The sequence below is a fragment of the Diceros bicornis genome, chromosome 2 (genome assembly GCF_020826845.1).
Source record: "Diceros bicornis minor isolate mBicDic1 chromosome 2, mDicBic1.mat.cur, whole genome shotgun sequence".
Taxonomy (NCBI): domain Eukaryota; kingdom Metazoa; phylum Chordata; class Mammalia; order Perissodactyla; family Rhinocerotidae; genus Diceros; species Diceros bicornis.
The window spans coordinates 67,652,116-67,677,330 of NC_080741.1; the positions used below are offsets into that span (position 1 = coordinate 67,652,116).

A 25,215-nucleotide genomic window follows, 5' to 3' on the forward strand; every position below is an offset into this window, starting at 1 on the left:
GAAACTCTTACAATGTAGTAACCTGCACAAGTAGTATTAAATAACTCGGTAACCTCAAACAGCTTAGCTAAGTAACCTAAGGAGGAGGTTTGGGGCAAATTAGGGTTGGAATCCCTGTTCCAAGACTTCTAATTGTACAGTTTTGAGTAAATGACCTTAACTTTCTAAAACTATTTTATTCACCTCTCAGATGGAGATACTGTCACCTTCTCACAAGGCTACTTTAAGAATTATGATAGCACACATATGAAAGAGGTGCTCAATTTTAGTTCCTCTGAATTTGTAACTTTTTAAATAAAGCATATAAATTTATCCCATATGATTTTATAATGAAACTTAGAATATTTGTCAATATGGAGCTAGAAAGAATAACCATAGATGAAAATGTAATCCAGTCACATGTAATCACAAAGCTTTTCAGTAGAAAACTGCTAAGTCAAAAACAAAGAGTAAGAACATGTTCCCATACTGAGATACTAAAACTCATTTTTCAGTACTTATTCTTAATTTTGTTTTAAGCCTTAGTCTTTTAGGGAAGGAAAAAAAAAGGACTGTAAGAGACCCTATTATAAAAATATAGTTACTCCATTTCATTACATTATTATGTTGGAGCAAATTAAATTAAATCAGTAGATATTTACTGTGGCAAAAGTATTAATTCAGGTTCCACAAAAATTTTGTGTTAGTAATTCTACTACACATTTAAAATTTATTCCTACATTACTACAGAACTTACTATCTTTAATATACTTTTAAAAATTTCAGTGAGAAAAGTAGACAATATATGATTTTATTAATAAATAGCACAAAAGCATCAGTGATAACTATTTAAACATTAAATTCCTTTAAACATCCATATCTTGGCTTTAATTGTTGTGCATATTGGCCTCTATGGCACTGCAGTAAACACATGAAAATATTTCCCATTTCCATGCACAGGTATTCAGCTATAACACCATTTACAAATTATTATGGACTAGGTAATCTTTGCAATAATTAATATTCATTTGGACAGCCACAATTAAATGAATATTAAATCAAGCAAGAAGTAGGCTATGTTCAATATGCTCTAGATGTCAGGTTGTAATATTTAATGTTATTTAAAACTTAATTTTCTTATTTTCTTTAAAGGGACGTCTTTTGTATATGTGGGTGTTCAAATGAAAACTGAGAAACATTCTTTGACCATAATAACAAAATTCACACACAAAAGGGTATTTGCCTCCTCCTCTAAAAGAAGCAATACATTTGCTTATAGTCTCTCTCTCCAGGCATCATTTCCCATATTATTAATGAAAATGCTTACAAGCACCAACCCCAAAATTCCATCTTCAAGGGGAAGTTACAAAGTTAAAAAACAGTGGCTCATTATATAAAAAAAAAGTCAAATTTCAGCAACGCTAATGCTAAAAATGACATCAATTAAATTTCTTAGCATCCACAAAGTATAATATTTCCATGAGTTTTCTATTATGTGCATATTTATTTTCTTTAAGAAGTAAAATGAAGTTTGAACAGTACAGTCTGTGGTGTGGTGACATCAGCAACTGCCAGTTCTTGCCCATCAACCAGTCCCAATTCTAAAATAGAAAAAGTATAATTAACCCAGGCAAAAAAATCTCAACAAAAAGGATAACAACACACACAGACACAAACTACAGAGTATTATGGCCTAGATAAATATCAAAATCCAATTTTTAATCAAGGTAATATTATATTTGATTTCTTAGAGATTTTTTTAAATATTACACTAAAAGGACAATTAATTCTATTACTGTTTCTAAGATATAAGTAACTATGGTGATATCATCATATAAAGGCATTAGGAGCAAATCTAGAATAAGTATTTATTACTTTTACCAAAAAAAAAAAGAGATTATTAGTAAATATACTCATTTAAAATACCTTTCAATGTCTTGGAGAGATTTGGCCTTGTTCGTTCTTCAATAGAGGTTACTGACTAGAACACAAAATTATTTTAGTGTAAAGCACATTAAATGAAATTAAACTTTTAATATAATTTTGTGGAAAAAAATAAAAACTGAACACTGATCACCTGTAAGTAAAGTGTTCTATTTTTGCCCTCTAATGTGGCTGTGATGGCTGGAGATTTCATCTGCCTAAATATAATTATTAAAAAAGTATATCAAAGATTACTTTTTTTAAAAAAAATATCTAGTTTTTAAAGTTTTAAAATCACAAAAATTATTTTTAAAACATAAAAAAAGTCCAAAACACTTACAGAGAAGCACTATTAGTTAGATAATCCAAAACCTCCTGCAGTTTAGCTGATGGAGAAAACTGAATATTTTGAGGAAGCTGGCTACAAGCTGGGCAGTTTTCCTACATATATAAAATACAACAAATCACAGTGGCACATGCACCAATAATAATCTCTTTATAACAATGAAGTAAAAATCAAGTTGTTTTATAATCATGCATATTTCTTATGAACAAAGGTATGCTTTAAAGCCTGCTTTCATTAATAGGCCATTTTTCCTAAATTATTTTGCTACATAGTATTTATTTCAGGCTACACTACGAAAGATATATAGTTACAGAGTTCTGGAAGTTAGAAAATACTTAGGGTGTGAGCAATTTCATTCATATTTCTAACCAGTAATTAATATTTAAAAATGAAAGTATGCATGATCAAAATCTTTTTTATTAGTATAATACTACTAACCTTTCTCTCTGCTTCAAATGTGTACGTGTACAGTCCATCTACATCATTGAATACCAAGTAATTATTAAGGGGAATATATGCACTGTAATGAAAAAATATCTTTATATAATTGACCCAGATCAAAACATAGATTTATATACATATTAAAAATGAAACCAATTACCTTGTGGCTATTTTAAAAACCTCAGTGGCACACACAGCTGAAGAGGGGAGAAAATAAATGTGCTTTAACTCAATTAAAATTATACATTTAAAATTAGAAGTTTCTTTTAAAAAGTCAGTTGTAAATCAGAATGGATAAATTTACAAGGCTATTGATTAAAAAATATATTAAAAATCATATATATACTCTTAAAAAACTGAGAAAGTAAAACATTTTGTATTAGTTTTGTATAATCCAAGTAAGAGTAACATTACATGTTTTTCTTCCTCTTCTTCAGATTAATTAGCAGTCTGTTAAACTGATTAAAAAGAAATGGTACTAAAATGTCCCCTTACTACAGAGCACTTTATCAATGACATAATGTACAACAAAATATATACAAGGTCCAGTAGCTTGCTCTTTTTTTGGACAGCTTAATTACACCACCCACCCCAAAAGGTATCAAATGTCTAGAACACCAGTTTTCTGAGAACAAGTAGCTGCAGACATGTCAATTTAGATACTGAATCAAAAACTAAAGGAAAGAAAAAATCAAGTAGTGGACATTTTTCCTCACCTGCAATGACTGCATTTGTGGAAGCTACTGCAGGAATGATTCGTTTTACTACCCCTGAAAAAATATATTGATTAAAATATGGTCATTTCTTTTAAAAAATAAGCATCTTAAATTAGACAATATGATTATTAAACAATTTTTCCACAACTTGATTTTTCAGGCTTTTAAGTCAGAAAATAGACCTAAGTTTAACCATGAAAAAAAATTTTCTTTCACATTCCCATCTTTTTGTAGCATGTTCAGAATCTTAAACAAGTTACAGTAGCAAAGAAAAGTAACTTTTCACCAAGCTTCATATAAAGATGAGAGTAATATAATAATAATAGCTAAGAGAGTGTTTTTTGTGTTCTGGGCACAGTGTGAAGATTAAATAAGATATTACTGAATTTTCATAACATCCTTACATTAGTCTTGAGTCTTATTTTAAAGATAAGGAAAATGAAGTTGAGAGAAATTAAATAACATCCACAGCTATACACTTAGTAAGTAATGGGGGTAGTGCATGAACCCAGATCTGCCCCAAAGTGCATAATCTTATGCTATACTCAATAAGGTTTGAGTAAAGTATGAAGAATAAGAGTCACCTAATTGTTCCTCATATAATAGTTTCAGTCGATTCACAAAAATTTACAACAAACAGAAAAACTGCCCCTCATCAGCTTTGTTTCACTCTATAACTTGGACTACACAAAATATTAAACATAGTTTTCTATTTCTACTCCACTTTTTTCATATCAGTAACCACACCTTAAACCATTTTTTTAAAGTACAAAATAAATATTCCATTTTATAACTATATTTGAATTGTTAATTTTAGAAAACAAAAACTTCAGAGAAAAGTAGCCTTATTATCTTGGAGTGTGAGGGAGCACTGAAAGATGTGTTTCCAAGACTTTAGGTGTAGGCAGGTCAGAAACTTCAGAAAAAAGGCAAATATCTAAGAAGACATGAAAGGAAGACAGTTAATAAGTTTGGAAAGCTGTTTTAAAAAGTTAATTCCGACCATATGATTACGTATAATTTCAGAGAAGGGGAAATAGGGAGGAGCTAACCTCCTGATGGTTCAACTGGAAGCTCTCCAGTGAACCACATATAGCAAAATGTACTGCAAGGAGGAAGAGGTAGTCACAGTGAGGAGTATAAGAGACACTACCCAATAAGAGCACTGCCAAAATGATAAAGACCTCCCCTGTCCCCACCCCTCAAGAAAGCTGGACTTCACTTCAAATTTTGCTTCTGTACTCCTTGTCAAGGCCCTCAATCATCATGCTGAAAAGTACACACCAAGCCCTGCTAAAAGGTATGGAAGGGTGAATGAGACTACATAGTAAAAATGAATTTACAGTTCCTGATTAGGACAAACTGAATTCATCTGTCAATTCAAACAATTACCAAATGTGCACTATATGCACAAGAGTGTTCAAGATGTAGTGCAGAGCAGCAGGGAAAAAAATTATCTGCTCTGATAGAGCTTTCATTCCGGTGAGGGAGATAACCCACAAGTAAATACATAGGAAAATTTCAGATACTGAAGAGTTCTATGAAGTAGAACAAGATATGTGTCAGCGTTGACAGTGGTGGAGACAGTACATTAGACTGGATGGTTAGGAAGACCTCCTCTGGGAGGTGATAATTTAAGCTGAAATCTAAACCATGAGAAAGACCCAGCCATGCAATGACCTGGGGAAAGAGCATTTGTGTAAACACCAAGGGCAAAGGCCCCAGAGCAGGGATGTATGGGAGTGTATGTATGAAATAGTCTTTGCATAGAAAAATGAGGCTACCATTAGTTCTGAGCAATTATAAAAAGGTAAAAGAGTGAACAACTCGGAAGCATTTCTGGTTGAATGATCAGGAAAACCGGGTAAGTTGATTCCTGAGAGATAAGCAGCCAGCCTTGAGAGGATCCAAGGAAGAGCATTCCAGGCGTAAGGATCAGAAGTATTAGAGCTCTAAGGTGGCAATGAGCTTGATGTGTTTAAGGAACACAAAGCAGGTCAGAACAGAGGCAGTACAGGGATCAACAAGGAGGGTATAAGAATGGAATTTTCAAATGACTTCACTAGAACATCAATAAATATAAGGAAATAATCACAGAAGAGAAATGGCAGATTTTCAAGAACACAAAGCTCTTTCTGGTGAACTTGGTGATGATCTTGGACAAAATTCTAGAAAGGATGAACTGTGAGTACCTCGATTAGGAAGCTTTGATCACTAAGAGTGACAAGTCACTCTTAGTGACTTAGTTACAACGTGACAAGTCACGTTGGACTAGCCTCATTTACTTACTACGACTAGCTTAGCAACCCAGGGAAATGTGGGAGATAGTACATCCAGGCTTTGGTAGAGCATCCAGAAAGGTCTTTCATGATATTCTTGTGAACAAGACAAAGAAATAGGAAGTACTCAAGAAGATCTGATCAACAGAATGAGATAAACCTAAAAGGGCCTGACCAGAACTATGATTCCGATGTCTCTTCTCAGCCAGTTCAGTCTTGTTAAAATTTTTAATTAATTATTTGGAAAAGAGATAAAGGATATGATTATCAAAACAACAGGTGAAATAAAGCTAGAAAGGAAAGGTAAGTTGGCAGGCATAAAAGAATACATCTATAGAGAAGGAGAATAGCAGGTTGAATTTAAGAATAAATTTGTTAGGACCTATACCATCACGTGCTACATGACACTTCAGTCAATGATGGACTGCATACAGGACAGTGGTCCCATAAGATTAGTAATACATAGCCTAGGTGTGTAGTAGTATATACCGTATACACCATCTAGGTTTGCATAAGTACACTCTATGATGTTTGAGCAATGATGAAATTGCCTAACAACGCACTTCTCAGAATGTATCCCCCTCATGAAGTGACGCATGACTGTACTTGAGTATAAAAAACCAAAACTACCACTCCAAAAAATTGCCAAATCTATTAATAGGGAGATGTGCCTTAGCAATTGCACATGTGGAAAAAACTTCCAGATTTTAGTGGACAGTAACCTCAAAGAATCAAAGGTATAGCATCAATGTAAACAACAAGCAAACAAACAACAAAAAACCCTGCTCTCCTCTAAGACTGCATCAATTATCACAAGTCTATTATCTAAAATAAGACCAATCCTAGAATGCTACATTCTACCCTAAGTAGTTAAGAGAAGTATGAATAACTGGAATATGGCTAGAGAACACCAACATGATGGGACTTTAAGTCACACAACATGTCAAGGGTTAAAGAAACTAAGAAGGTTGAAGGCAGTGATAAAGATTTGGAGGGAATGTGATCACCGTTCTCAATATGTTAAGGGCTATTACTTAAAAGGGAATTAGATTTATATATGGTGTACCCTGGGGACAATACTCAGACCAAACTAAAGATGCGGACTGATGCTCAATATATAAAATAATTGTCTTAACGGTTCTGTCCAAATGTGAAATATATTGTCTCAGGAGGTGATAAATTCCCCTTCAGTGAAAGATAAAGTGAATGGTTCTATTTGGATGACTTAGGGCCTCTTCCATTCCTAAGTAAATAAGATTCAATGATTTTATTCAATTCCTTCTGTCCAAGAAGTAGTATGGATTCTGTTGAACTCAGTTCCCTCCTACCAAATTTGGGGCACCTGGAAACTATTATTTCCATGGTACCTTTACTGAACCTCAAATGGATGGTACTATCTGAAATCACTTATCAATTATTTCCTCCAAAGTATCCCCAACCCCTAAAAAAAGCATCATCCTAAGATCATAATTCATGACAATTCACTAACTTACCTTGAGTGAGTCTATACGTAACACCCCTAATATTATATTGTGATGCTCTCTCTAGGGACTTTTGGAAAATCCACTGGATATGATCAGGGTCATCTCCATCTAATGGAACCCCTTCTGTTAAGGAAAAAAAAAGAGAGGAAGATAGAAATATATAAACATAAACCAACTTGTTTTTAATGTAACTGTCCAAATAAATAATACAGACAAATATATATTTTATGTAATTCTGGATTATGAAATTAGGTTTATTACCTCCAAAAGGCTGCTCCTTAGGCCACTGCAATATCCTTACATATTCAATACAGTGTTCTGGTAGCCTGGGCATAGATGCAATGGTGCACATGGGAAAATTAACCTAAAACCACAGTATGCCTTTTTTAGTGGATTTTCAACAATGAACTATTTTAAAATGTAACTTGTATTTATAATCTAGTTTGTAACAGTTTCTTATAATTCATCTTGGCCTTCTACTTATAGAAACCAAACATTTTATACCATTAATAATGCTTCTAAAACTAATAGCATCTGAGTCACTTCACTTAGGTTGATCTGCCTATAAAAATAGGTTTGCTGTACATTTACAAGGTATATAAATTTAACAAGGTATATAAATTTAAGCTTTGTTAGATCATGAGAAAAGTGCTGAATAAATTCTCACACATGAGCAGTTTGTTGTGTTTACCTGATATTTAAATCTGAAGGGATAAAATACACCAAAACAACAGCAAATTCAGAGTTAAATAAATTCCAAGTAAATACTCATAAAATTATTTACATTTATAAATCAAAATTCCAATTGTCTTTTAAACTGGGTATGTAGACTAAAGACCCCCATCTTTGGAAAGATCATTCTCACCCCTGGTATCTTTATTTCCCTGAAACAATCACAGGCAAAAACCAAAGAAAATAGATTATAGCTCTATCTCAACATATAGCTTTGTAATTGATCCTTTGATCCCTACTCTCCAAAAAATTAATACAAACGAATTATGAAAACAGAATAGTATCAAAACTATGATATTCAGTCCATATCTTTCCTCAAATAGAGAATTTCATATTTTATGATCTTTCTTCTCAGCAACATTTTTAAAATATGTTGACCCCAGGGCAGACCCGGTGGTGTAGTGGTTAAGTTTGCACACTCTGCTTCGGTGGCCTGGAGTTCGTGAGTTAGGATCCAAGGCACGGACCTACACACCGCTCATCAAGCCATGCGGTGGCAGCATCTCATATACAAAACAGAGGAAGACTGGCACAGATGTTAGCTCAGCGATAATCTTCCTCAAGCAAAAAGGAGGAAGACTGGCAACAGATGTTAGCTCAGGGCCAATCTTCCTAACCAAAAAAAAATAATAATAATTAATATATATAGTTACCCCTAATTGAAAATTCTAAATATTGACTAGACTTAATAATTCAACTCTAATTATACCCCAAGATACTATAAGACAAATGCAGTTGCTTTTTTGATTACCTGTGGTGGATACAGTTCCAGTGTACATTCAATACAAGCAGTCATTCCAGGCAGAATCACTCGGGCATTTCCTTTAAAACCTTCTGTCCCCCCATCTATCAAAGGGACAATGGAGCTTGGATCTAATACACCATCTTCATAATTTAGAAGAGATATCTAGGAAAAGTATTTGAAGGATTTAACAAGAGAAGGGGATAAGAATTCAAAAAAGGGAGCATGCTGTCAAGTAATTAATCAAATCAATCACATTAGTGAGTACTAATATATCAAATCAAGAGATTATGATATTAGCAATTTATGTCCTCACCTGAAAATTAGTGACTGGCAATAATCAGTAAAGTACATCTACTTAATTTAAAATTAAATAAACTCTGATTTTTTCCAAAAACGTGATATGTAATCTAATTTCAGTATGTTAAGAGCAGCAGCAAGAACTTCAGAGAACCATAACAACACTCAAGTCTTTACCAGCATCCCATTTATCCATCTTCTGGCTATGATAGAATCCAGTCCACATACAATTATATGAAATTCTACAAGAAAAAAAAAATGCAAGTTTAGTTTTTACAAATGCCACTGCACAACATAATTCACTTTCTATGAAGCAACAACAACAAAAAACCCCACTTTTTATTATAATACAAACACACAAAGCTACTAATCCTGGAGTAATTCTTAAGACAGCACATAAAAATGCAGCTAACGGTGTCAACAAAGAATTAAAACAGCAGCATTCTCCTTCCAGTCAGTCAACAACCTTACTGAAGGGCCAACACCCAGAGAGGAAAGCAAATGAACAGCCTTCAAATAGCCAGCAACTAAAAAATAGTAGGAATTTAGTGAGAATTTAATTTCAAGTGGACAACTTACGTCGATAGAAAGTGTCATTAAAATCCTGAATCTTGTTGAAATGTCTGAATACAAGTAAAGGAACTTAAGCTGCTAAGTTTAAAGTGAATTTAACAATGCCATATGGAACAAATTATAAATGTATATTTAACACAAGAAATAAGTCATCAATGTTCAAATGAATTCAAGGAATCTGACAAAATGAACATAATTCTACTTCCTGACAAAACCCCTTTTCAGAACACTCCTCCCCTAAATACTTAGTTTCTCTCATCCCTGGACTCTCATGTCATTATGTGTATGTCTCTGTTATACTTTCTACTCTGCTTCAGTTTTTACATAAAACCATAAGTCCTGAAAAAGCAGGAAGTGTGTCCTCAACCATCAGCACCAAGCAGAGGCCATAAACATTGGTTTAGTGAAGGGAACAAGCATACTACAGTTCCCATTTAGCAAGGTGATTTTAAGAGTTACTGCACAAATTAAGACAGTTCCGCCCCTTAAATTTATACAATGCTATATGTCGAATACATCCAATTAAAAAAAAAAAACAGATGTGTCCAATAGCTTCTTCAGGTGCTAATAATTTGTTAATGTTTTTTGGGGGGTGGGGGGGCTATGAATTCTTTCCTCTTCTCTCATTTAACTCAGTGTTCCAAGTCTTTCTCTTTTTACCCAACCAAACCCTATCAGTAGTCTTCCCCTGTCTAGAGGCTGCAAAGGAAACCCCCTTCAAAAGTGGTTGTGGGTATGAATCAATCACAGCACTCAACATTTTAACATCACATGTGCAAAATTTTTTTTTAATTTTTCTACTGGAGCAATTTTATGTTTAATAATAAATAAATTATACTTCTCTAAAATTACAGTAATCCATTATATATTTTTAAAAAGCAAAATGGAGAAAAGAAGGACAATATATGCTTGCCCTAGATTTTTATTCTGGCCTACAAATAAAACTATGAAAAATAAATCCAGTTTTAGCCCTCACCCATTCAGACCCCTATTCCTTTTGAATGCTAGGCAAACAGGGGGCATAATCTGCAGCTAAAAACAGTGAGGTCAAAAGAGAACCGGAGCAAACATTGGAGCAACAGCAACAGGGGACCCAGGAGCCAGCCCAAGAAATCCCATCTCCTGGATTTCTTTAAAATACTCAAAGTTTCTGAGATCTAAATAATGGGGATACACAGAGTATGCATACTCCTTTTTTCTTTTTTCCCTTTCTCCCTATAAGGACCTGTATTTGCATTTCTAAGCTTTTTATTTTGAAATAATATAGAGTCACAGCAAGTTGCAAAGATAGTACAGAGAGGTCCCATTTGTCTTTTACCCAGTTTCCCCTAACAGTCACATCTCACTTAACTATAGTACAATATCAAAACCATGATACAATGTGTGTATCATTCTGTCATTTAAACACAATAAAGATGCACAACTATTCCATCACCAGAAAGATCTCCCTCCTGCTATCCCTTTATAGTCACACCCATCCCCAGCCCCATGCCTAATCCCTGGCAATCACTAATTTGTTCTCCATCTCTATAATTTTGTCATTTGAAGAATGTTCTATAAATCAAATCATGAGACCTTTTGAGATTGGCATTTTTCAGTCAGCTAATACCCTTGATATCCATCCAAGTTGTCGCATGTTTCATTAGTTAGTTTCTTTTTATTGCTCAATATTATTCCATGGTATGGCCGTACCACAGTTTAACAATTCACCTATGGACAAATATTTTGGTTGTTTCCAGTTTTTGGCTACTGCAAATAAAGCTGCTATAAACATTTGAGAACAAGTTTTATGCAGACATGAGTATTTGTTTCTCTGGGATAAATGCCCAAGAATGAAATTGCTAAGTTGTAGGGCAAGTGTATGTTCAGATTTTTAAGAAACAGCTAAACTATTTTCCAGATGGCTATACCATTTTATATTTCCCACCAGGAACGTACGAGTGATCCAGTTCTTCTGTACCTTTGCCAGCATTTGATATTGTTACTATTTTTTATTTTAGCTATTCTAATAGGTATGTAGTAATAATCTCATTGTGCTCATAATGTGAATTTTTCTTATAGCTAGTGAGGTTGAACATCTTTTCATGTACTTTTTGCTACCTTTTTTAGTGAAATGGCCTTTCATATTTTTTGTCTATTTTCTAATTGCTTTGTTTTGTTTTTTTGGTGAGGAAGATTAGCCCCGAGCTAACATCTGTTGCCAATCCTCTTTTTGCTTGAGGAACAGTGGCCCTGAGCTAACATCTGTGCCCATCTTCCTCTACTTTATATGTGGGACGCCTGCCACAGCAAGGCTTGATAAGTGGTTCATAGGTCCAGGCCTGCAATCCAAACCTGTGAACCCCGGGCTGCCAAAGCAGAGCACATGAACTTAACCACTACGCCACTAGGCTGGCCCCCATAATTGCATTTTTTTTTTTACTGTTGAGTTTTGAGAGTTCTTTTTATATTCTAGATATGAGTCCTTTGTCAGATCCTGCCTCATAAGTATTTTCCAATCTGTAGCTTGTCTTTTCATTCTCTTAAAAGTGTCCTTCACAGAGCAAAATTCTTTAATTTTGGTGAAGTTCAATTTATCAATTTTTTTCTTTTATGGATCATGCTTTTGATGTGCTCTAAGGACTCTTCACCAAGCTCAAGATCCCAAAGATTTTCTCCTGTTATCTTCAATCTAGTTCTACATTTTATATTTAAAGTTATGATCCATTTTAATTTTTGTAATTTTGAGGTTTGAGATTCATTTTTTTGCCTATAAATATCCAATGGCTCCACCACAATTTGTTAAAGAGATTATCCTTCCTCCATTGAATTGTTTTTGCAGCTTTGTCAAATATCAATTGGCAATACTTAAATATGGCTATTTCTGGTTTCTCTATTCTGTTCTACTGATCTGTCTATCTCTCTGGCAACACCACACAGTCTTGATTACTGTAACTATATAATAAGTCTTGAAATTATATAGTGATTTCTCCCATTTTATTCTTTTTCAGAATTTTTTAGGTGTTCCTCTGTCTTTTTATATAAATTTTAGAATACTCTGTATCAACAAAAAATTTTCCAGAGATTTGATAGAAATTGTTAAACTTGTATACAAATTTGGGAAGAAGTGACATCTTTACTATGTTGAATCATCCAATTCTTGAACACAGAATATCTTTCCATTTATTTAAATCTTTCATTTCTTTCATCAGCAATTTGCAGTATTGAGCATGCAAGTCCCATATTTATTTTGTTAGACTTACACCTAAGTATTTCTATTTTTGAGTGGTTGTAAATGGCATTGTATTTTAAATTTCAGTTCCAGATGTTCACTGCTCATACAGAGAAATACAACTGAGTTTAGTATGTTGATTTTGTATCCTGTGAAATTTCCTACGCAGCAAATCCCATCTCCTGAATTTCTATAAGATACTAAAAGTTCCCTGGATCTAAATGTATGGGAATCAATAGTGTGAATACTCCTTTTTGAAAACATATTTCTTGTAAAAATAAATTTACTCTGACACCTTTCATTTGGATAATAATACACTGACTCTTTTCTCTGTCTTCTACTGTAAAGAGACACAAATATTAATCAGATCCAGCCCACGAACTTACAATCTAATAGAGGAGATATGCAATTGAAATTGAAATTAAGGGCAACAATGCAAAACAAACAATGACACTGGCTACATAAGCTTAATTTAAAAATTAGGGCAAAAAAAATATTTATACAACCTTAAAGAAAAGACTGAAAGGATATAAAGCAAAATGTTATCAGCAGATATCTCAGTAATAAGCTTACTGCTGCTGATTTTTTTAATTTTTGCTTATCTGCATTCTCTGTTAAACATCTTTTTTATAATAAAGAAAAAAAAGCTTTAAAAAGTTAAGTAACTTTTTTGTCAAAAGGATACGGAACTACATTGCAATTAGGAACTCTGTCATTTAGAAATTCTGCAGCAACTTCAGCCTTAGGTCTTCCAACATCTTTAGGCCTACAGGAAAAATTATATTTAAATTATCATTCAGGATATAAATCTAGATGATCTACATAATTTACTTTCAAACATAAAAATATCCATGGTGAGTTTATTTAGAGGCTATTTAGAAGGAATTTTTTACTTAAGTATTTTTGATGAATAGTCATTCAACACTAAAATGTCAACCCCTGCTGATGTTCCAAATTAAGTATTTACAAGTATTGACAAGTCTAAGTATTTCTTAAGTGAAAATATGAGCAGTGCTTTTTTGTTGTTGTTGTTCAGATAAAGCATAATAATGGTATGTTTCCTGGCTATTTCTCACTGTGGCATTTCCCAAAGTAAAAAATTATCCCAGACTCAGAGCCTTCCAAGTATGTGCCCTGAACCCCAGAACCTCAAGGTGTTACTATGCAGATCTTGGCTGAAATATACACGAGATTCATTCTAAGGATGCAAGAACCTTCATTTTTCCCCTTCTTCCCATGTGTGCTGATTAAGTAGAAAATTTTGTGTCCCATAAGAAGCTATAACCATGTTTTTGAAGAAGGAATAATTCCAAAGGCATTATCTAAAATTGCAAATGTTACCAATATTTTCAAGAAGCTAAAATATAAGACCTCAAAAAGTCACTCGTAGATAATAACCATAGCTGTAGATAGGAAAGGACATGAATTCTCTCCTATAATCTCAGTATGAATAGTATTTTCTTTCCTAATATTTCCTCACTCTCCTCACAGAAATAAATCACTCCCTCATGTATACATAGTAAGTGCTTCATTACTACTAAACACAAATATTTTTGGTTATATACATAGGTCTGTCATACCCACTAGACTGTGAACACCTGGAACAAAGTGACCATATTCTTATCTCTTTGTATTCCTCCATATCTAAGCACAGAGTAAACACTTCAAAAATAAATGAAAATAAAAAAATCAATGTGTTTATTAGAAAATATATTTTATTTAAAATTGGAATTTTAAAGAAAAATACTTTAATATGTCAACTTCCTTCTCTCCAATAAAGCAGTGTGCTTTTTTTGCTGATAAGAGTTTTATTCTGACTTTGCCCTAACTTTCAGTAGCAAAGGCTCTAGCATAAGTCAAGAAATTTGATTTCAATATTGCATTCACCTACTCTGGACAGAGCTCTTTAGGTGTGTAAAGGGTATAAGTAGACTTTCAAGATTCTTTTAAGTTGTGGATTGTTTGTTTTCACAGTAGATCCCAAATAAAAGAACTCCTAGATGGTTTCTGTGGGGACTGTTAATTTACCACTCCAGGATTAGGGGATTGGATTGTTCCACCAAAAACTGCACTTTAAATAAAATGGCCTTTCACACACATCATCCATGCAGAACACCTTGGCCTAATTACTTAACCTTGAAAACAAGTACCTACCCTGAGGGTTGCTCTGAGATTAAAATAGGTAATATAGACAAAGAGTTTAGAAACTGCTTAATATATCTTAAGCACTCAGCAAACGTTAACTATCATTATGGTCTTCAATCATTATTTTAGCCACAAATTAAAGGGCGTGGCCTATTATCAATAACCAATCAATTCAGTGGTGTCTTTTTTTAGATCTTTCACACACTAAAAATTTGTCAAACCAGAAAGTGCCCACAAACTTTCCTACAGAGAAATTTCAAGGGTTAAAAAATAAACAAACAAATAAAACTTAAAAGTTAAACACAGAGTTCACATTGCAATTACAACACTTCATTAACTTGAGTTAGTTTAACCCATCCTTCAATCTCTTTAAGATCATCCACAAAGGTAAAGTAGAGATTTTATGCCTATACAAACAATTTAATTTTATCTTTTCTGCTAACCTAACCCTACCCTGCATATCTAGGACTATTTGAGCACTTTCTGTCAGTACTCTAGTCACTAGAGAGAGAAAAAAAAGTCCTTATCGCTCCATATCTATAATTCTTTGACTAACAAATAGACACTTTTATCTAAGCCACTCAAACCTCTAAATGCTACATACTAAAATTCACTAACGAACCTTTCTTCAGATCTGCATATATGGCCAACTTCCAGTTTTTAAAGTCAATTCGAACAAAGCATTCCTAGATGCTTTCTGTATTTCATGTATGTTTATTACCCCTCTTTGTTCCATTTCAATTGCTTTTGGTTCTCTTCTCCTTAACTCTCCATTTTCTTTCCCCTTCTATAAAAAGTTCAAACCTGGTCATAATTTCATTGCCCCAAAGTCACCATTCGAGCCTTGGCTCATAAGTCCCCACCAATATATCTCACTAGGGCCTAATATTCCAGCTGCTGTCCTCTTATGAAATCAACAGGAGGAAAAGAGCTGCGCTCCATGTCTTCAGGGCACAGTCACCCCCAAATCACATAAACCTTCTGAAAAATTTCTTTAAAAAAACCAAAAACATATAATTGCTTACAAAACTTTCACCAGAATGCTCAAAATTTTACCTAAAATGGGAGTGGTAGTTATTTTTTTTAAATAAAATTAGTGTTATTCCTTCAGTAGTTTTAAAAAATTATTAAACTGCAATGTACTCAAGTTCAAAAGGTTATCAGAATTTTAAACTAAGATATTAAAACTTACCTAAATAAAAACTGCCTATTTAGATTGGAAACATCTATAGTGTCCATGTCTATAACATGAATCTGTCTAAAACCAGACAATGCCTGTGGGAATAAAAAAAATCCAATTAAGCAGAAGTTTCCTCACATTTGAAATTTTAAGATTTGTTTTCAATGTAGTCCTAAATTCTTCATAATAAATTCTGCATAATCATATTCAGTGGTTAAAGAGCCTTACAAGTTACGTAAAATTCAGGGTTCTTGTAAAGGTCAAAAATGTATAACTACTCAGTTTTAAATAATCTTTAACCAAAGGAGAACAATTCAATATTTCTACAGCTGTTTTCTAATCCCATAAACACGTCTGTAAATTTTGTTGCTTTGCTGCTGTTACTAGATATTTTAATTTTACTAGTCTTACTAATTAACTGTATTTGCTATTCTTTTTCAGAAAATTGTTAAAAGCAATTCCTCCAAGTTTTATCTTAGTTTACCTAACATTAAGTATGCCACAATTCAGAAATAACTATTATAAGGTATACATTATAAATATACATATGTATACTGCAAATGTAAAAACAACATCTTAAAAGTATTCAGTCAAGAACAAGCAATTAGAAAAGCTAGAGAAAAGCAACAAACTGTCGTGTTTCAGTGATAATGCCACACATTCTAACGGTACAACTACTACTCAAATCTACCAGCAGGAGCAAAAGATTAAAAAAAATAAGTGTCAAAATTAATTATGCTTTTTGGGTCTTGGTCAGTTTACTTAAGTAATCAAATTAAACCACTTGCCAATAATTTCCCCATTTTTCTGCTCCTCTTTCATAGCAAGAGATCCTCAAAAGAGTTGTCCATACTTGCTTTCTCAAATTTCTCTTGCACCCACTCTAAACAAACTCCACTGAAAACTGCACTTGTCAAGGTCACCAGTGACCACATGTTGTTACCTCCAATGACCAATTCTCAGTCTCTCTGACCTTACTTATCTGACGTATCTGGCAGGGTGCGGATCATTTCCTCCTTCTTAAAACACGTTCTTCACTTGGTCACTATACTCATGACAATTTGAACACTTTTTAAAAATTGGTTTCCAGTTCATCACAACTCAAGAGTTTTCCTCCTACTTTACTGGTCAGAATTTGGAGTGCCCTTGTGCTTAGTTCTGGTGATCTCAAGACAATCTTGTAAGTTAAAGCATCATCTAACAGACATCTCAAACTTAGCAGTTTCCAAAACCAAACTCCATCATCCTTGCTCACCAACACCACCAAATCTGTTCTTTTCTCTGTCTCCCTCATTTCAGTGAATGCTAACTCCATCTTTCCAGTTGCTCGGGGTAAAAACCTTGTGTCATCATCCTTGACGCCTCTCCTTTTCTCATATCCCACAGCCAATCTATTAGCAAATCCTGTTGACTCCATCTTCAAAACAGATCCAAAATCTGGGACCACTCTCACCACCTCCAATGCTACCACCCTGTTGCAAGTCACTGTCATGTCTTGCCTAGATAACTGCAACAACTTCTAACTAGCCTCTCAGCTTCCTCCTCTGTTCTTTAGCCTTTTCTCAATACATCAGCCAGTGATCTAGGTTAAAAGTCAGATCAAGTCAACTCATCGGCTTAAATCTCTCCAATGACTTCCTGACTCAGGTAAAAGGCAAAGTTCTTACAGTAGCCTCTAAAGTCTTTTGTGATATTCACTCCAAGCCCCTCCACCTCCCATTACCTCTCTGATACCCTCTTGGAAAATGCTCCCCCTTACCCACTTCTGCTTTAGCTATAATGACTTCCTTGCTGTCCTGGAACTTAACAGTCACGCTCCCACCTCAAACTTTTACACCTGCTATTCCCTCTGCCTTAAATGTTCTTGCTCACCTCTTTGCTCAAATAGCAACTTTTTGTAAACCCTTTCCCTTCCCCTCAGGCTACCTATTTTCCATCCTTCCTTTCTCCATAGCATTTATTACCATATGACATACTATGTATTTTACTTGTTTTGTTTTTTCCCTTCCAGTAAAATGTAAGCCCCACAAACAGAAACACCTGTCTGTATTGTTCAGTGCTGTATGTTTAGCATCTAAAATGGTGCCTGGTGTATGGGGGAAGAGACTCAATAAATAATTTGCTCAATATAATATTAATGTCATATTCTTTTTGTTAGAATGAGCCTTTGGGGGGCTTAAAATCAATTTAAAAAACATGTATATCTCTTATGTACTTATGTCTGAAATAAGCAAAGTATCAGTCGTAAAAGTGAAACCCCTTACTTTTCTTCTTTTGTGTAAGAGGTTATTATAATGCAATAAAAAAATAACAAGCCACTCCTAAAGTTGCTTGATGACCACTCCTCTGATCTAATCTCCAATTACTTTACATTTAAAATTAGTATATATCACATTTGCAAATAACAGCTTCAAAATGGAAAAAGTTAAGCATCAGGGAATTTGTACATACAATGCCTACCAAAACCACTAATCACCCTCCATAAACCCCTCCCTTCTAGAATTCTCTGGCTTTCACACTGCAAGAGTATTTATGTTTGATAAGGTATTGTCACTTTGATAATCCATCAAAGAGTATATCACACATACTGCTATTTATTTTGTGTGAGACTTGTCTTCCCAATGAAACTTCAAATTCATTAAGGACAGGGACCATAAAGACCTACAATCCCCACAGAACCCAGCAACGCGCTAAATACCATGAAGCATATGAAAACTTCTGCAGTTTCACTAGGAGTGACATTAGTGTTTCCTAGCAAAATTAACGTGTTTGTTCATATTTAAACGTGAGCCCCATGCCTGACTCTTTAGGTCCTTTATATGACTCTGTTACCCGCTTCCTTTTCTAAGGAGTCCACTCTAGCATTTCTACTTTTCTACATACCAATGAGAAGGCTGGCATACAAATTAATTCTTCCCTATAAGCTAACACACAGACAGAGACAACAGTTTGGTGGTCACCAGGGGGAAGGGGGTTGGGGAATGGGCACAAGGGATGAAGGGGCACATTTATATGGGGGCTGACAATGGACAACTGAAATCTCACAATGTTATAAACTATTATGACATCAATTAAAAAAAAATTAATTCTTCCCCTATCCACTTTTGTTAAATAAACTGATAAAGACTTATAAAAACTACTTTGTGGTTATCAGAAGTCAATGAAACTAATTAACTAAGTCACAAATTATGTATTTCCAACCAGTATATGGAAATAGCTTCAATAAACAGTACCCTCTCTTAAGATGATATTCATTAAAAACAAATTGACCAAAAAAAAGAAGAAAAAGGTTTGGATCTCCCAAATTTTATGGGTCTACTACCATAAGGTCATCAAAAATTACTGTCTGATTAAGTCATATAACGACCTAATGGTTCAGTGAAAAGAACACTTGCATAAGAACAGATGACCTGGATTAGATTCCAGGCACATAACTACAATCCAGAAAAACTTGGGCAAGTCATTTAACATCTCTGAACCTCAGTGTTTCCCTCTATATAAAATGAGACAATGTCAGGGCTGGCCCGGTGGCACAAGCGGTTAAGTGCGCTCGCTCCGCTGTGGCGGCCCGGGTTCGCCGGTTCGGATGCCGGGCGCATACCAACGCACCGCTTGTCAAGCCATGCTGTGGCGGCGTCCCATGTAAAGTGGAGGAAGATGGGCACAGATGTTAGCCCAGGGCCAGTCTTTCTCAGCAAAAAGAGGAGGACTGGCAGATGTTAGCTCAGGGCTGATCTTCCTCACACAAAAAAAATAAAAAATAAAATAAAATGAGACAATGTCCTATCCACCTAACTGAGTTATTTGAGGAACAAAAGAAACAATAAATTCTTTGAAATTACAAGTTAAAATATATATTACTAGTTTTGTTATTTACTTCACTGACATTAACGGGCACTTTGTAAGAGGAAGTACAAAGATCTGTTTTGATAAAGAGCAGAGAAGAAAACAGAAGCAAGAATTTCTATCAATGACTTTATAATTGAGGACTTTAGAGTTTAAAAAGTTCCAAAGTTACATCATCACTTTAAATACGTTCTGGAATTTGACCTGCTAAACTTATCTAACAAAGGCTCAGGAGAAAAGGTTAACAACCACAATAAAGAAATTTCTTGGTGATAGAAAAGGAAAAAGGTTAAATATTACAAAGGAGGAAAAAATACATTTTTTTTTATATATATATATATATATATATATTACCAGATTTTTCAGGAGCTCACATCCTAAGCCGCCAGCTCCAATGACTAGAACTTTACATGTGTCTAACAAAAATTGGAGAGACTGTAAAGAATGAAAAGGCATATTAAAATCTGGTTGTTAAAAACTGTAAGTACCATCAATAAAGCAACAAACCATAAAATAGTTTCTGCTGTTTCCATGAAAAATGCAATTGAGGATAAAGAGCAGACTTTGTATTTAATAAACTATTTTAAATTTATAAACAAGGTAGAACCATAAATTCTATAACTGTAATGATTTCAGAGAGTTTCAATTTTAACGTTCTTAAGTCGACTTTTATCGTATGAAATTAAAAGGCTATTTCTAACCAAAAAAACTATGCCTACTTGAGTTGTTTCTTTTTAACGTTGAAAGGGGATGGAAAGCATCAAATTCAGTTATTTAACTGACTTCCTAAAAATGAAAAAGTATAAAAATCTTAAGAACAGAGGATCAAGCAGTGCACAAGGTGTTCAAATGCCTTTTAAAAAAAAAGTAGTAATAATAGTTGCTTTTGAATACAGTGAGTGAAGAAACTTACACAACATGAGATGACAGGAAGAAAAGATAGATAAAACTCTTAGAAAATTGCATATCAGCAGAAATACAATTTGAAACAGAAATACAATTCAACAGAAGCATCTTAAATTACCAGGAAAAAAAAAATTCAGAAGCATGAGAAAATATGGTGGATTATCCAAAGAAATGGAAAATACTGTCAATTCTGTCCAAGATTAAAGGAGAGAAAAGTTATTTAGATGAGACACTGGGTCAAACCCAATAGTTGGCATCTTAATTTTAGGAACAGCACAATATTTCTATTTCAAAACAATATCTCTTTATAAACACAAAAGGACATAAAAATTTGTTATAAAGAATACTTTTTTCTACCTTGTAATAAAAAACAAGCTGCATCTAATTGAATGCTTGCTTTAAGTCAGATACTACCAGTCCAAAATTCTATTCCTCTAGTATACAGCATCCACATAGTTTTTAACATGCAATTAATTATATTCAATTCTAAGTAAAGATGCTCATTTCAACTATATTTTAAAATTTAAACAAGCACATTTATATTCCTATCAAAATTAATTTCTTATCAGGGCTAAAAAGGGGAGTGTCTCAGAAATCATTTTAAACTGGAATTTTAAGTGAATTATAATTTAGAATTTTAAATGAGGTTATGAAGTTATTTTACTCTCGAAAAATTTCAACATATTACATGAGACGTGAAAATAATGACTCAAATATTAGTCATTCAAATAAAATCAGTTGCAAATATTCAATTTAGTATTTCAAGATAACTTATACAATTGTATTAGTATTTTATTAGAAGAGCAAATTAAAAAGGAAGCATTTTTATTATTTTTGAAACATAAAACTATTAAAGGAGTTATTTAAAAATAAATGTTTCTCACTTCAGTGCTCGGTTCGAAATCAGGGTGTGTGAAGGGTCCAGATCGCTCGAGGAACTTCTTTACATGGTTCCAGCGACCTTCCCAGTCTCCAGTGTCCCCACACCCACCATCAACAGCCATTCTGCACAGAACACAGTAAATTCAGCTGCAAAGATCAGTATGAAAAAGCCACACCTACAACTACTATGGCTTCCCCAAATGAAAAGGTAACCACACCAGACCTGCTCAAATAAAAAGGGAAATATTCAATATGGTTAGGCTTATGCTTTTAATTTTTTCCCTTGGCTACCATATAGTTTATTTAAAGTTAAGAACTGCATGTATTTGATGAAATAAATCAGTTTACATGTGTCTGGGTTCCTAAAGCAACCCAAGACTAAACTTGAGATGTTGGTAAATCAATGAGACATGGGCTTTTCTACAATTGGAATTTACAAAAGATCACCGTAAACTTCCCCAATCTGTTCCTTCAATACACTTTGATCAGGAAACATCACTTACAAGAAAAAAAAAAAAAAAAACTCTCCACTTTCAGAATTGTGATGCTTCAAATCTACTACAACCCACGTGTCCTTTCCAACTTTGAAAGGTGTGAGTTAAAGATCATTTTTGATGAGAGGAACTTTCACACATTTCTCTCTGAAAGAGAGGTCCCAATTTTCAAGACAATCTCTTAAAACTATGAGGTGGTTTTGCTTGCCACTCAACACAAAAAAACTTTTAGGTTGCAATTCTGCCACAGATCAGCATTACCATCTAGAAACCTTTTAGCACACAGAACTGAGTAAAGCAGGAATCCTCCAACAAAATATATGTATTTTCTACTCAGTGCAAGATTCATGTTTGGTTATGATTATTTTTAATTTTCAAATTTCTTATAACCCCACAATTTCTACTTTCAAATATATTAGTAATATCCAGTTTTTACACAAAGGGACCAAAAAGTATTGCCTAGTAATAAAAACCATAGGTTTCGATGTCACAACTGGGTTTGGCTCCACAATTAATAGCATTGTGACCTTGAGCAGATCACTTAACAGCCATAAACCTCCTCTGTATGTCGTCTGCAGCTATTTCTTAAGGTCCGAATGAGGATAAAGAGATAATCCACGCAGAGGCCTTAGTACCATACTTGGCATATAGTAAACATGTGAATTTCAACTGTCATTTCAAGCAGAAGTGAAAGGGAAAGGTGGGAAGGAATGCGAAATGAGGCTTGTCATTCCAGTCCTCTTGCAATCGAAATTCAACTCTCTGAGGGAGATACCTAAAGACTCTAAAGCTCTGCTACTGAGAATTGGCACAGAAATTACTAACTCACCACACCCACCGCAAGAGTATTTTCTTCCCCTCCCATTGTAGGCAGGAGGAAAAATGATGTGGCGCTGGCCAGGTTGGAAAACACTTTGTTTACACCTGTCTCAACAGCACAAAACTAAGCATCTAGTAAGAAATAGAGTGTGTAACAAACGGGGGAAATAAGCTCTTTGGAGTCAACGCTCTCCTTTAAGAGGCAATTATTTTGCAAAAATGATTGCGGTGCTTAGTACAATACCTGATATAAAAAGTTCTCAAAAAGTTTGCAATTTATACTATTGTCTCGGTGCATACGAAAACGGCCTAGTGTCCGTTTCATGTGCAAAATTCCCTTTTCACAAGGTCACAGTTCTGACAATTTGGGATAGAGGAAGGGGGGACCCAGGGTCCTTCCCCAAGACCTTTGGGTCAAGCACCCCGGCGGCCCGCGCGGGACCCGCTGCGGTGCACCCCGAGCCCGGCGCGCGCCGAGACAGAGACCGGGAGCGGCCCGCCGGACCCCTGGGGCTGCGGGACGGGGGTCAGGGGATGAGGCGGCGCGGCCTGCGCTCCGGGTGCCCCCCTCCCAGCCCCCCGGGCCCGCTGCGGCTGGTCCCCTAGGCCTGGGGTGAGGGGGGGCGGGGGCCCCCGGAGAGGGCCCCGGCCTCCCAGCAGCACTAACTTCTCAGCCAGCAGCTCCTCTATTCTCCTTCTTTTCTTCTCCCTAAAAGAAAGAGAGAATAAAAGAAGGGTCAGCATCACGCTACACACTGGGCGCCGCGAGAGGATGGGGGGCGAGGGGACGGGGCGGGGGGTGGGGGGACCCCCGGCTGGCGGCGGCGACCGCCCACCGCCGCGCTCTCTCACAACCCAGCCCAGCAGGGCGCGCCTGCAGAGCCCGAGTACTTACGGCTCCTCGCCATCCGCCATATTGTTCTCCGCCTCTTCCCAGCTGCCCCCGCGGCGGGCCGCGCGAAGGGGTGGGGCGGGCCGGGCCGGGCAGGGCGGGGAGGGTGGGCGAGGGCTGGGAGGGAGGGGCGGCGCGGTCGGATGGGAGGAAGCCGGGCCAGCAGGAGGCGGGGTGGGGCCGGGGCCGGCGGGGCTGGCGGAGAGGGGGGCGGGGCCGGCGCGGAGGAGGAGAGGGGAGGGCGGAGGAGGGCGCGGTGTCGGCGGGGAGAGGGGCGGGCCGGGCCAGGCGGGGAGGGGCGGGGCCGGCGGGGAAGAGGAGAAGGAAGGGCGGAGAGGAGGGCGGGGGGTCGGCGGGGAGAGGGGCGGGCTGGGGCTGGCGGGGAGGGGCGGGGCCGGCGGGGAGGGGCGGGGCGGTCCGATGGGAGGCAGCCGGGCCAGCGGGAGACGGGGTGGGGCCGGGGCCGGCGGGGCTGGCGGAGAGGGGGGCGGGGCCGGCGCGGAGGAGGAGAGGGGAGGGCGGAGGAGCGCGCGGCGTCGGCGAGGAGAGGGGCGGGCCGGGCCAGGCGGGGAGAGGCGGGGCTGGCGGGGAGGGGCGGGGCCGGCGGGGAGAGGCTGCGCGGTCGGATGGGAGGCAGCCGGGCCAGCGGGAGACGGGGTGGGGCCGGGGCCGGCGGGGCTGGCGGAGAGGGGGGCGGGGCCGGCGCGGAGGAGGAGAGGGGAGGGCGGAGGAGCGCGCGGCGTCGGCGAGGAGAGGGGCGGGCCGGGCCAGGCGGGGAGAGGCGGGGCTGGCGGGGAGGGGCGGGGCCGGCGGGGAGAGGCTGCGCGGTCGGATGGGAGGCAGCCGGACCAGCGGGAGACGGGGTGGGGCCGGGGCCCGCGGGGCTGGCGGAAAGGGGGGCGGGGCCGGCGCGGAGGAAGAGAGGGGAGGGCGGAGGAGCGCGCGGCGTCGGCGGGGAGAGGGGCGGGCCGGGCCAGGCGGGGAGAGGCGGGGCTGGCGGGGAGGGTCGGCGCGGTTGGATGGGAGGAAGCCGGGCCAGCGGGAGGCGGGGTGGGGCCGGGGCCGGCGGGGCTGGCGGGGAGGGTGGCGGGGCTGGCGGGGAGGGTGGCGGGGCTGGCCGGGAGGGTGGCAGGGCCGCCGGGGAGAAGGAGAGGGGAGGTCGGAGGAGGGCGTGGCGTCGGCGGGGAGAGGGGCGGGCCGGGCCAGGCGGGGAGGGGCGGGGCGGCGGGGCTGGCTGCTCTGAGACTTTCGTCGGCCTTAAGGTCTTTCCGTGTGTGGTAATTATAATCTTGATTAACTACACTTAATTAAATTTTGTTCAGTGT

The 25,215-nt window shown here is 37.3% G+C and overlaps 1 protein-coding gene across 3 annotated transcripts; it reads right to left on the bottom strand.

Moving 5' to 3' along the window:
• Window positions 1-769: 769 nt before the first annotated feature.
• On the bottom strand, window positions 770-23,946 carry UBA3 (ubiquitin like modifier activating enzyme 3). 3 transcript variants are annotated; one of them, XM_058562776.1, is made up of 18 exons: window positions 23,894-23,946; window positions 23,666-23,707; window positions 21,688-21,808; window positions 20,252-20,332; window positions 16,064-16,146; window positions 13,412-13,492; window positions 9,522-9,565; window positions 9,120-9,184; window positions 8,652-8,807; window positions 7,430-7,532; window positions 7,178-7,291; window positions 3,406-3,459; window positions 2,850-2,886; window positions 2,687-2,768; window positions 2,243-2,343; window positions 2,057-2,120; window positions 1,906-1,960; window positions 770-1,580 (listed from the first exon to the last, which is right to left on the bottom strand). In XM_058562776.1, exons 1-18 carry the CDS (start codon window positions 23,911-23,913, stop codon window positions 1,492-1,494), a joined length of 1,392 nt encoding a protein of 463 aa, XP_058418759.1. In that variant the 5' UTR covers window positions 23,914-23,946; the 3' UTR covers window positions 770-1,491. The 3 variants fall into 3 exon arrangements, with proteins under 3 accessions (XP_058418759.1, XP_058418770.1, XP_058418780.1); XM_058562787.1 differs by lacking the exon at window positions 23,666-23,707 and having other exon boundaries at window positions 23,894-23,928; XM_058562797.1 differs by lacking the exons at window positions 23,666-23,707; window positions 23,894-23,946 and adding an exon at window positions 23,243-23,308.
• Between the last annotated feature and the right edge of the window lie 1,269 nt (window positions 23,947-25,215).